The sequence below is a fragment of the Diorhabda carinulata genome, chromosome X, assembly GCF_026250575.1.
Source record: "Diorhabda carinulata isolate Delta chromosome X, icDioCari1.1, whole genome shotgun sequence".
Classification (NCBI taxonomy): Eukaryota; Metazoa; Arthropoda; class Insecta; order Coleoptera; family Chrysomelidae; genus Diorhabda; species Diorhabda carinulata.
Genome location: NC_079472.1, coordinates 26,928,107 through 26,942,091, shown reverse-complemented (window position 1 = coordinate 26,942,091; position 13,985 = coordinate 26,928,107). Strand labels below are relative to the sequence as shown.

Here is a 13,985-nt window from a genome sequence, read left to right as displayed (position 1 = left end):
TCTTGAAAGACTGCTACAGAAGTTATTCTTGTTGGGCGCTGTTATTTTTAGGTTTAGACGACATAGAAGATAGTAAAGCCGAGTAATATCTTTATTATGATAGTTTTTGAGTCCCATGTTCTACAAAAATCTGATCTTGTTACCAAGACTCATTAATTCATCCTTTTATATTATGAAATGATCGTATCATTACAAATTCAAATAATAAAAACTGCCTTAATTGACGCAGGTCGAACGAAAGAATACAATTTTTTGATCGCTGACGTGATGGTCGCTGTCACTTGAAAGAGTTCAATTGGAAAACAGGCTTTTGTTTGATCGGCAAAATTCGTCCGAACTCACATTCCAGGTAAACGTAGCCTTGTAACTGATAGGTTGAAACAAATGAAGTTATCCTTAACGACACTTATCTAACAAAGTATTTGTTGTTTCTTACGTATCATATTTTGTAATATTTATTGTATTATTATTCAAGAAACTATAAATTTTCGAAATTTCATTATACTTTCCTATTAGTGGATTCAATGCACATAGAATGAAAGTTGCCAATTGTCTTTTTTCTCATAAAAAAGTAGATTTTAAACTATGATTGATTGATGTTCACATTGTGTTCATAGAGTTTTGTTTAGCAAAAAAAATTGAATCAAATTTTGTTCAAATAATTTGAATCAAATCAATTAGAATTATATATATATATATATATATATATATATATATATATATATATATATATATATATATATATATATATATATATAGGGTACACCATCACTCAAAAATAACCTTTTAACGTATATTACTTAATACACTTTGAATACATGTATCTTTAATTTTTCATAATCTATTAACTTACAACTGCGACCCCTAAGACTGCATAATTCCACTTTCAATACCTCTAAAGTTTCATTAGTTTACAGTTATTGAATTTGCTTTAAGTCAAAATCTTAATGGGTTTTCTTCAAATTACTTAACTGCAAGTTTTCAAGGTGGATGGATTGCTAGAGGGATATACCAGCCATAACCCTCGATTTGTAACCTAAAATTTATTTTTTCTGAGGATATTTAATGAATATGACATGACAAAAGCTTATAAATGAAATGAACTGAGAAATGTAAGACTGGTCGTTAAAAAATTCATTTTTTTAATCACTGAGGAGTAAATAAAATTAAAGTAATGCGGTCTTGATAGTAATATTTATAATTCAATATATTATATGAAAATACATGTATATGTTTGAAAAATATTATTTTGGACTTAATATCCTGAATTATTAGGAAAACTTTAACTCGTTGTCAAATTTATGTATTTTTTATGACTGAATATGTGAATAGCATTCAAATAACAGATTTTTGGAAATCGTCACCATAGTTGAAATGTCAAAAATACCACAATATGAATAATTATGTTTATAATTATAACTAGTTTTTTCTCAAACATCCTGTACAATATAACTTACTATTGTACACTATATAATCAAGTATATAAATATCTGTGGAAGTTGCTGGCGCAACTACTCAACTATCTGATACCGCCTGGTACAACCTCTTAGTGAAGTTACAAATATATTTGCAGCACACTTACCGTGTCTTCCATCTCTTGACTCTTCGTAAATAGCACCATTCTCAAAATCAAATAGCTTCCGGAACTGTATATCACAGAACACGAAATTAAGTAATTATGTAGAAAAATTCAACTAATATAAAATATCAAACAAAATCGCATCGAAATTAAATAAAAATCGCAGCGCGAACCACCTCGCTCTCTGATAGCTAACAACTTAATGTTGATAGTCGCGGTGATCGAGGCACGGCCTACTTTTTCGAGAAGTGAAAGACAAAAACAAGACGTTATTCATGTACTAGCTGATGGTCTCCGAACCGCTTTTTAGCAACATGCATTCTGCAGCACACCTATGTAATAATTGCAGTTGTACCTACAGGTAGGGTTGCGATAAATAATCTGCGTCTTAGGACTTGAAGATATTTAATTTCATATACTCACCTACTGCAAAGTTTTTTTGGTGACGTTCACACTATTCCAAAACAAGTTTCATGGGAATTTTTAAATTATAATCATCGAATGAAGTGTGCGGTCTCGTATTCTTCATTTAAATACTACTTCTTTTTGAAAACTTCATGTTTGAAGGATCATTTGTGAATGTTTGCATTGTTTATTATTCATATGTCAGATTTACCTCAGAGACTTGATATAAATACTCAAAATAAATTATTGTGAACAAAAAATACAATCAATTTAAGTTTGAGAAAGATTTGAAGTATCTAAGTACCTCAAACTATGTCCCGAGAATGCGAATTTACTAAAAAATAAACGACGAAGTGAAGAAAAATATGTAAAAGGTTGAAATAATGATGTTTGCAGGTTATTTTCACCATTTTATTCTAATTTATAAATTGTAGCTTCAACTGTTGAAAGAGAGGTATCACGGTTGCGGATACAAATATAAATATAAATACATTAGTAATAGGCCTTTCCAAATAGCTGTCACTTGAAAACAAATATGGCTGATGGACGACATACATATCTAACTTTTGTGTAACCTACCCCTCTGATTTTAATCAAAAAGTTCTTTACTACGCCTACATTTTGCGTGGTGATAAACTGTAGCTATAAACCAGGTGAAATCTCCATCCATGCAAAACAAAAAAGATACAAAAGAGGGAAAAAACGTTACAAGGTAAAATACATGATAAACTTTAACGTAAAATATTTAATTATCGTAGAGTATATCATATTTCTAGTTCGTAGAGTGAGAATCTTCATTCAATAATTAAATCTGTCTTAGTGAAAAGTTACCGGGAAACATGCTTGATGATGCTAACTTCTCTTCTGTCCGCAATCCCAATTCTAATCGGGAAGATTGTAATACCAATTGACGTTGTACATGTAAATCCTACCTTCACCCGAGAATCGTCATTGTCCTCCTTACGCGTTGTAAACGCTTAATCATCGCGGTGTGTCGCGGATATTATTTAGTGACCGGGAATGATTCCTCACAATAGAAATTATCGATTTGTGAGTAAATCAGATGTGGTAAAAAAACGAATTGCATATTTGAAATCAGTGTGAAAAACTGCTTAATGAAGATCTATTTTCATTTCGTCACAGATTTTGATGCAGGGTGGTTCCATTAAAAACTGTCCTCTTAATACTAGTCTTTCAAAAAAAAAATTGTCGAACAAAGAATATAATTTCGAAATCTGGAATAATCCGCTCTCATGCTCATAAAAATGATATAATTTATAAAGCTTCATTCAATATAGCTACTTATTCGAATATTCATGAAACTGACAGATGCCTACGTCAGAAAATCTGGATCCTCCTTTTATTGTAGTCGTGATATACCGTTACTATTATCAAATTTCATATGCTTTTGCTACTAACTCCTCAACTTCATTAGCAATCACTATATGATCATAAATATTTTTTCAAATCGTACATCATTTCTTCCTTATCAGATTTAATATCAGATCATTGTTTTTGAGGTTAGGTGAGGTAGGTAGATGTTCTAAACATTGTTTTCGTTTATCCACAAAATATTTTTCATACTAAAATGATGAATTTTCTTAAAAAAAATTCAATATTCATTATTTTATGATGGATTGTCATTTTCCTTCATGTATCTATTTTATAATCTTAGTTCAATACTAGATATAACCTTGATAAATAAGGGATTCTCTATATCAGTGCATAATAAAATCTTAATCGACATCAATATAAAATTCACAGTAATTTCAACAAATGTATTAATAAACAGAATAATTTTTCCAAAGTCATTGTTAGGAACTTGATTCTACATTTAGATTCATAATTTATTTACTCATAAATATCCACTGGACAATTATGTAGAAGTTATAAAAACAAGATGAAATTTAAGTCTGGTAGAAGAAAATATTCATCTCATTTTCGCAATTAAAAAAAATACCTTTGTCAAATTTTGTTCCTAATTATTGATTCAAAGGAGATGTAATTTAATATTCTTCGTGGTATTAGCCAGGAAAGTAGTTGTTTTCTCTCCTTTGAGGAACGGCAAGCCAAAATTTGTTCTGACTACATGAACGCAATCTGGGGGGTAGACCTTAACTAGTGAGTTAACATCCGTTACAAATAGGCTTGAAACATTTAGAAAAGTATATTCTAGATATATTTTAGGTTTCTTCTGTTTCAAAATAAATTTTACCAGTTTACCAGAATGATCTTTATTTCATGTCGATAGGATTAGTATTATCAAACTTACAAATTTAGGAGTCTGGATATTATGGAGTGTAGAGAAGGAGGAACATCTCTGGGTTAAAAAATGTGAGCTGATTTTTGATGGGAAAATAGGTGGCGCTGATTATAGAGGGTATTCGCTTGAATTTTACGCGCTGATTTGAAAATAACTATATAGTAATGCTTTAAATAATGCACCGTGATAATGAAATTAGTAGTATTAAAATAATGAAACGATTAACAAAACAGAATCTCGTTAAATTAACTTTATTATTTAGCTATTTATTTGGTTTAGATAATACATATATTCTAATATGAAAAAAAAGTAGAATCATGTAACAATAATGAAATAGTATAAAAAAACATTTTGGTTGATTAAAATAAAATATTGAATTTTATCTGTAACTAATATAATAATTATAGCGATATAATTAGATCAATAAAAATAATGGAATAATAAAAAAAATATTTCGGTTCATAAAAATAAAATATTGAACTTTATTAGCAACTAATATAATAGTTATAGTCATATAAAAATATCAATAAGAATAATAAAATAATTGAAAATAAAACATTTTGGTTCATAGAAATAAAATATTGAACTTTATCCGCAACAAATATAATAATTATAGTTTTGTTAAAATATCATTGGTAATTAGCTTATGCAAGCAGGTACAGAAATATATCAAGTTCTTAATAAAAAATAAAAATCTAATAAGATATTAAGGATTGCACAGCTTTTCACATGAATATAATCAAACGTCAGTCACAACTTTGATAATTTCTTATACATTTTACTTTTATTTTTTTTTTTTTTCTATATACTCCTTGTTCAATGTTTTGGCCAAGAAATGTCCTCTCATGGTTAAATAATAAATAATAATCTCTCTTGTTAACAATAGAGAATGTTCGTGGCAACCAATTTTGGGCAATTGAATTTAAGTAATTCGATCAAAAACCATTTGTATAGTATTCCTTTCAATTCCCTTTCTCCCAACAATATCCAAAACTGTATTTTCTAACCGGCGAGTTAATTCAAACAATCCCTGACTGGGATATGCTAGGCCTCCATACAAGGACAGTTCGTTGATTAATTCATTTTGTTGATTCTCTTCTACCGATCCAGCCGAAGATAAAGAATCAAAACAATTTTTGCAGAATTCGTATTTTTTTTTCATTTTACGGGACACATAGCCACTTGTTCTGCATCAAATCTTGTCTCTACATTGTTCACAGCAATTTGCATCTTATCTACTGGTTGATCAGGTATACTATTTAATGATGTTTTATGTGAAATAAATTGTGGATATTTATCGTCAGAACTTGCAGTTTTTCGGATTTTTATCAGCGAAGGCGAGATCTTTTCGATTGATGTTGACGCTGGTTTTTTTCTAATGTTAATACGATTGTCCAACTGTTGAAAAGGCTTTCGCACATTGATGGTTGGCTTCTACGAAATATTTATTAAAATTAATTAAAATTAAATTACTGCTTAGTTTTTATTTTAAACCTTATACCTTTGAAAATTTATTGTCATTTATTATTTTAACCGTTTGATAGTGCAGGTTTTCTTGATTTTCTGAAAGCTAGATTTAAAGTTAGTACAAATTTTGTAATATCTTTGAAAGTCAATGAAATTTTCTATAAAACTTTACTTCAATATCATATTGTCTTGGCTGTAGGTTAACTGGTACAGCATTTGGCAATAGGGTCCATCGTTTCAATTCATATTCTTTGATTATTCCACCTGAATAATCAATCTTCCGCGATTTCACAATATCTTCTTCTTTAAAATGATAATCGCAGATACAATGATGTTTCGTTAAAGTCATGTTCAAAATGGAAGACCATTGTGCTAGCAGCGTAGCGTCCTATAAAATAAATTTAATGATTTTGAATTAACGTCACTGTGTTACTTATTATTTTTCAAATTTAATGAGAAATCAATGTTAATCAACAAATATTTTGGGAACATGGATAAATAATTATTGATTTTCCTCTAATGAATTTTGCTTTCTAACAGATTCAAACATGACTTACCTTTGGTATTCCAAAGAGACTTGCTTGTTTTATATTTTGAGATGAACGAATTCCACGATCTTTTAAAGAACCACTTATACATCCAGAAATACAACAAGTTTTCACCATGATTTTTTGTATTCTTTTTTTACTATTTTTTTAATATTTTTAAACGTTGTTTAATTCTTTTCACCACCTACATAATATTCTGTTTTCGTTAGTTTATAGTATCTGAAGCTAGTTTCAGATATAGTAAGTGCTCAACTTCAGATCTCAATCTCATAGTACAATCAGCGCCACGTATTATCCCTACAGAATTCAGACCATATTTTAAACGTACCGTCCATAAGAGATGTTCCTCCTTCTCTACACTCCATACTGGATATATTTTATACCGCCCGAGATTCGTTCCAAATAGGTACTATGTCATCAGCGCTGATTATGTAGGAGATGTTTGACAAACTGCTACTGGCTAGAGTGATTCATTGCTATTTTGACGACAAATAGTTGATTTGTTAATAAAAATTTACCAGGGATTTTTTCGTGGTTTTTCAGACAACTTGTCCCAAATAGATTCCTTGCAATGGCTAGTTATTTTGCCACAAATAACGATTTTATAACTGTTAAAATCCGCGGCATGGACCAGATGAATAGACAGATCGATAGAATGACATATTCTAGAGACAAAAATTTCAGAATTTATGTGCACGGAACCTCTTAATAATGAAATAACAAATATATAAGAATCGTAGCAAGTTCGATTTTGTTGGAGTTATTTTATATATATGCCTGATTGCTAATAAAAAGTGTCAACCAACACACATAAAAAATTTATTTATTTTTATAGAAACAAGAATATGTCCGTACCTCATTTCGCAGATTTCGTCATATAAATCAGACTAATTTCCTTTTTTACTTGAAAAAATAGTCTAGAGGTCAAGTTTGCTCCATGTTAAACGTAAATTTTGAAAATTATTATTTATGAAAAACCGGGGGTGCCTTTTTTCTCTCGTTAACCATATTCAGGCAAAAAAATAAAAAAAGCAAATCACAAGTAATACCTTGGAACTACTACATTATTGTTACAATAATACGCCAAGCTACCCTGTATCGTGAGTATGTTACTTAAAAATTAAATTCATCGACATCCTGACAAAAAATACATCTAATACATCACGTAACAGGATGACAAAACAAAACAACGTGGTGTGAATTCTGCTGTAGCTTAGCGGACAAAACTCGATCGGCGCTGGTGACGTAAATAAGCGTTGCAAGAAGAAATGAGGGCGGAGTAAAAATACGGCGTGGCGTGCCAATCATTTAAAAATATTAACCCGACATCGTTTTCAGACCCATTACTGACAAAATAGGATTTTATGCACATCGCGAAATTTGAATATTTTTTACACAAAATAGATCCTAATGTTACACATTTTTTAAAGAATTGAAACAAAAATAAGAGAAAGAAACCATTGTACTAGCATCATAAGATTATTTCCTAAGACGTGTTATTTGCGAAATGGTTGATGCCAAATATGTATGCAGGCAGATCCATGAGCCTGCTTTTGTAAAGAGGTGAAAATGCTGTTCATTCAGATCTTAATGTTATTGTTGCTTTTTTCCAAGTTATCGATGACAACTAATTAATATCTGCAGTTTGTTCAAGTATTCTGAAATCATTCATCGCATATATGTGTTAATCAAATAATGATTTTCTCAACAGAAATTGGGAAACAAGTTTCTCAAAGTATCTTAAAGAGAGATTGTAATTGCAAAGAGCATCAGAATATGGATAAAAGATTCGGAGATCATCAATATCAACTGCAAATAAGTAATAATATTTCTCTCCTGAATGATCATTTCTCAACTATTAAAAACGAAATTTCACTTGCGTTCTTTTCAAATTTAAATTTGCTTCTACTTCTTTCCTGACTTATTACGGCAATAGAAACTATATTTTCTCAAAGTATTTATTTGTTGCTCAAAGTACAGGACAAGAGCGATGTCCAAGTTCATTATCTACGAGAGGAGCTCTTATAGGGGAGACAATAGACCTCAGAAATCGAAGTAGGGTATCTCCTCAATATAGTATTATCTAATCTATAAATTTTTCAATTATCTGAGAGCTCTCAAATCTGTAATAAGTATTTTTGGCGTCTTTTGTTGAAGTTTAAGCCAATGACCATTGTGTTCATAGGTGAGTATCTAAAACCTTCACATATATTCCTTTTTCTATGATTATTCATAAATATCTATATCATGTCTTATCATGTTTTCAAGTTTCACTATCATGTTTTCTTGCTTCCAGAATGATTTATACATAATTTTATCTGTTTTACCTATTTGATTTCAATCAGACCACTCTTTGTTAGAAGGATGCACGTGTTCTATGCGTACCAAAATTTATATTATCCAATGATTGTTTTTTCCCAAGTAAATATAAAGAAATAAAACAGCAAAAAGTATGGTAAAATATATAATTAACATTTTATATACATTGTATTTTGTATTAGATCTATTTTGATTTATTATAAACATTGAGTATTTCACATCGACTGGTTGAAAGAGAAAATCTGTATTATAAATGTCATACCCTGAAACTTGGTGTCTATTACTGACAATGTTTTCTACAATGTGTGTTTCTAGAGTTTCACTCATTATAATATTTACATTGGAAATTAAATAATTCGAACAATCCTACAAATTATGTATCCAAAGTCCAAAGCTTATTATACAAGTGGCACCTGAATTAATTTAAATACCTACTACCAAAAGGAACGTCGAAACCGTATAAACTTTTTATCATTATCACATGTCAAACTTCTTAGGTACTTAATAAACATGAAAACTTTTGCAAAACTTTTTAGAATATTAATAATTATTAATAATAGTGTATGAAATTTTTATTCACTGGAACATTCAGTTTTTATCGACAAGAGAGGCGAATTAACAAAATTGAAAATACTATGAAAAGAGAATGAAATGAGTCACAAAGTTCTTGATTCGTTGTAGGATTATAACACAAATCGTTTTGATTAAATACCAAGAGGTACAGATGAGAAGAAAAAAAAATCAAAAACCCCAATTGATAAATTATATAAATGAAGCAAGTAGTGTTAACACAAGATGAAGAATTTGTATTAAAAGATTATGAAAAAATCAAAAATACTTGTGACGAAATATTCACAAGGAGTCAAGAGGATTAAATCTATCATATCATGATTATAATTAAAACATGAAAGATAGAAAAGGAAATAATGCGTGAGTAATTTAATGGAAATCAGAGCAGAGTAATTCAAAGTATATCATACAAAAAATAATTAGATGAAGCTATATGGAGAACTAGAGAAGAAACATGTGCTTGAAGTGAATATTTGAAAATGTAAATGCACGAGATGATTTGTGTCAAGAAAAAAATTATTGAAGATCTCCCAAAAAATGGAACCTCCAGCTGTTTACACAAATTATAACATATTTAGTCCTTGAAAAGTCTCATATCCAGCTTTTCATTTCCCTGGTATGTTTAAATTGAGCTGTACTATATTCTTGGAGATTTGCTTTATCAAACCGGATCATTATGATAAAAAGTTGATACGAAATGGGGTTCCGTACATGAATAAATAAATTTATTTCGCCCTAAATTTCCCGCTTCTATTTCATCCAGCTGATGATCCTGCTGCTGCACTACTCAGTACTCTTGTTCCGGCTGATGACACACCGAATATCGTTTGGAAAGATGATGCCGCCCCCTGAGAAACAGTCTATAAATTAGGAACATGGGAATGTTATTATCAAGTGCAAGTTTATTTCACAGTGCAACATATTTAAATTGGAAAAAACGCTAAACATAAATTAGAAAAACTTGTTTTTGATTAAAAAATCTCATTTTATAACAAATAAGTGGTATGAGAACATACGATACTTGGAATGTTGATTTAATATCTGTTCTTAATCTGTTTCTATCACATAAATATATAATTTAAGGGTTCCACAATTACTGATATTGTTTTATTAATAACCTTATCGATTATCTACCGATAATCTTTTGTATTTACAGTCAAATTTCGTTTTGTCTTTATTTAAGTCCATATTTAGTCAATATCTCACGTTTTTTTGTCAATTTTTTGCACATTTTTAACATGTTAAGCGCCATAACGTTCCCAATGGAACATCAATGACTTGTTGGTCCATGAGGACTGTCATAATGTATCTCATTCTAAATGACTGTGTGGCCCGTTGAACCAGGGTTGCAATGCGTTCACATAAACATGTAGTCCCTGGGTCCAAACAAAATTTAGTGTCGAAAAGTAAATGTATATTTTTCATATTTTATAATTACAGCAATACTAGTATTCGTATGTCAACCGATGTAAACATTACTCATTTTTTTCTATTTTTATCCAGCTTAGTAGAATCAACGATGTTTAGAATTTGGCCAAAAATGTTATAATGCGTATAAATTGTAAAAACATGATAGAATTTATAACATTCGAGAATAATTAGTTTCTGAACCACCAAAACGCTAGTTCACAAATTTTTTATTGTCAAGTAGGTATTGAAAATAAAAAATAGGTTACATGTAATTATGTTTTATAATACTTTAATTTTAGGACTCATTTTTATTCACTTTCCGGCCTATCTTTAACGAAAAAAATAATAATAGTTAGTCTAAGATATTGGTCAAATAGTTTCTATAGTAACCGAGTTTTATATTATTTAAAACTATAAAATAACTTGACATATTTTGACGTTTTGTTGAAAAAGTGACATTTATTATAAAATGATGCATTTGATTGTGAATTAATGGAAGATGAAATTATACCAGATGAATTTGTTAAGGCAGCCACGTTTGATTTATTACCGTCAAAGTCCCGGACACGATATGAACAAACATACCAAATTTTTGATAAGAGGTGCCTGGAAAAGAAGCTAATAATCATTGTGAGGATGTGTTATTGGCGTATTTGTCAGAAAAATCAGAAACGCTGAAATCTTCTTCGTTGCGGAGTTTATATTCGATGCTGAAGGCCATGCTACGTACCAGAAGAAATATCGACATAAGCAAATATTTTAAATTAACAGTGTTTATGAAGAAAAAATCCGTAGGGTATAAAGCTAACAAAATTCAAAAAGCAGGTAACTCAAACACAGAAATTGTCTCAGAAACTCATTATAATGTAAGAAATTCAAAAAATGTCACGTCAACGAATAATTTTAAAATACCGTGCTAATAATTGTACGTATGATATAACTATTCAAAAATAATGTTTATATTTGTAAACCAAAAATTAACTATTGTTAAAAAATTTTTAAAATTAGTTAATAAAGTGTTTTTGTTATAAAAATGTTAACTGAATAATATAAAGTTTATGGTACAACAATGCCTGTTTAAAAAAAAATATTATACGTAAGTCGACTTTACAATACTAATTTGGGTCTGGAAAATGGCACTTTACGGTATCATTTTCATTAAGCACATTTTTAGAATACAACAATTTGCCATACCACTTTCGCACTTTTCTCAGCAATTTTATTTGAATTATCAGCCATTCTCTTGGAAAATATTTTTTATATTTCCAAAAATTCTATATGTCTACCTCTGTTAACAATGTTACCTTTGTGACTTCTGTTAATTTTTATTTTTTTGGGCAATACGAGAATAATCTCTATTTCTCAGTAAAATTCCATATTGTGCTTTTTATTTAAAACCGAAAACAGTATATAAAAACATATTACGATATACGTCTGTGAAGTAATTATTACGGAACTCGATTAGATATTCTTGACTCGGCTCCTTCGTCGCCTCGTCCATAAACATCAATCTCGTACCGTACAAAATACTTCCCAAACTTATAACATGAATAACCATTTTTTGATGGGAAATGTCGAAACAAATAAAGCCAATAATAATAATTACAAAGAAATATTTCAGTTAAAATTTCCGGTAAAACAACAGGCAACTCTTGTATAAAAGAGGCTTGCAGATATTTATGTGTGAACAGAATGAGTCTCTAAAGCACAGAATTTGATTAATTCAGCAAAGCAGAAATATAAGACCAAAGTCTAGATGATTGAAATCTTCCGAAAGAAAATTATGAAGCGTATGTGTAAAGGAAGACATTAAACGCTTTTATAGACTTTTTCCATAATTCAATATTAATGAAAATAGACAATAATATATTTTGCTTGATAATCAAGCTTACCTGTAAAGCTGTGCCCAAAAAGTTTGAAATGGCTTTGGTGACGTTAACAGCCGCTGTAATTAAATTACTCCTCACTAAAGTATTTGGAACATCAGGATTATTGTCGTCTATCCCTGGTACAGGATTGAATCCAATTGGAGCTCTCATAATTCGAGTAGTACTTTCAATAGATTCTGAATCATCAACTTCGTTTGTAAACGCAAAAATTGGATTTTCAGTTGTTGGTGTAGGTAGTTTTTTAGATTGCCGTTGGGTCGCCTCGCTTAAAATAGTTGTTGGCAAAGTTGTTGTTCGCCTTGAAGTTGTTCCATGTTCTCCGTTGGTACTGATAACAACCCCTCCATCCACATTTAGCAAATTTTGGATGCTCTTGATTTGCGAAAGATCCAGTGTTCCTGTAGATGGATTCTTCTGTATTCCTTGAAAATTTTAAAAACAATTTAATTCTGTAATAAGAGTATTGAGATGTAAACTTCAATTATTTTTGTTATTGCAAAATTTTTCAGTACATGCCGAATCATTCATATTCATAAAACTCAAATTCATGTAGAGTGAAATGAGATGAGATTCATATGGAATAAGGTAATTTTCTAATCAATGAAACACAAAATATGTAATTAAAAAAAAAAAATTTGAGAATCAAATTTTTTTTCACGAGAATATAATATAATGAATACAATTTCTATATGTATGCAAATAAGCGCAATCATTTTTGATAAATACAAGGAATCATCTCTAATTTCTGCAATAATCAAAAATAAAAAAAATAATTTGAACCTAATTGATTTGATAGTATCAATTCAAACTAGGTGTAATTTTTTTGTTTCACTATTCGTAAATCACAATTAGCATATTGTAACAAACATTACCAGAACTTGGAAAACAATTTTGTTAAACGCAACCAATTTTTATAAATGTTAGGAAACCAATAAAATTGGTGTATATACACAAAAAGCGGTGGGGTTAAATTATATGGCTAGACTGTACACTTACTTGCACGTTTACAGAGGAAAGGGAGAAAATTAGTCGAAGGAGAAATATGAATCTGATGAAGCAAAAGGAAATGGGAGTAATGATCAAATATCTATTGTTAAAGAAATAGAATGAAATCTGATATATAAGAAATAGCGAATTACTATGATATATTTAACTAAATTATAATAGATTCACAACAAGATATGAATTTTCTAAAGCTAATTACTTGACTGTTTCTTTTATTGTTTCCAAATCAAAATTTTTCTGTTAAATGAAGAACTCTCTTTCAAGACAACAATCTCTTCTTACCTAAACAATGGTTCTGCGTATCTTGAGTTTGGCTTCGAGAAAGGTAATAACGATAATATGGAAATAATCAATTTATTCTGACAAGTCATTAGATTACTAATGACATCATGTAATCAGTTCAAATTCAAACAAATGCATGAATGGAATAAAATTTTGTATAAAAATCACATTATTGTTATAAATAGTTGTATCAATAAGATTCTCCACATCATTTCATCTATGAAGTCCATTTTATTTAATATTGGTGG

General features: G+C 29.6%; 2 protein-coding genes across 4 annotated transcripts in view; both read right to left on the bottom strand.

Annotated features, from left to right (window-relative positions):
• Window positions 1-1,812, bottom strand: part of LOC130901900 (SAM pointed domain-containing Ets transcription factor) — a 52,306-nt gene extending 50,494 nt beyond the window's left edge. The window contains exon 1 of the mRNA XM_057813564.1: window positions 1,583-1,812. Coding sequence (XP_057669547.1) covers window positions 1,583-1,621 — 39 coding nt within the window. The 5' untranslated portion in view covers window positions 1,622-1,812. The remainder of the gene's footprint in view (window positions 1-1,582) is intronic.
• Window positions 1,813-8,713: 6,901 nt separating this feature from the next.
• Window positions 8,714-13,985, bottom strand: part of LOC130901939 (mucin-2-like) — a 91,297-nt gene continuing 86,025 nt past the window's right edge. For all 3 annotated transcript variants that reach the window (XM_057813647.1, XM_057813648.1, XM_057813650.1), the window contains exons 15-16: window positions 12,454-12,872; window positions 8,714-9,999 (exon numbers count right to left, since the gene is read on the bottom strand). In XM_057813647.1, the coding sequence (XP_057669630.1) occupies window positions 9,907-9,999; window positions 12,454-12,872 (512 nt within the window). In that variant the 3' untranslated portion in view covers window positions 8,714-9,906. The remainder of the gene's footprint in view (window positions 10,000-12,453; window positions 12,873-13,985) is intronic.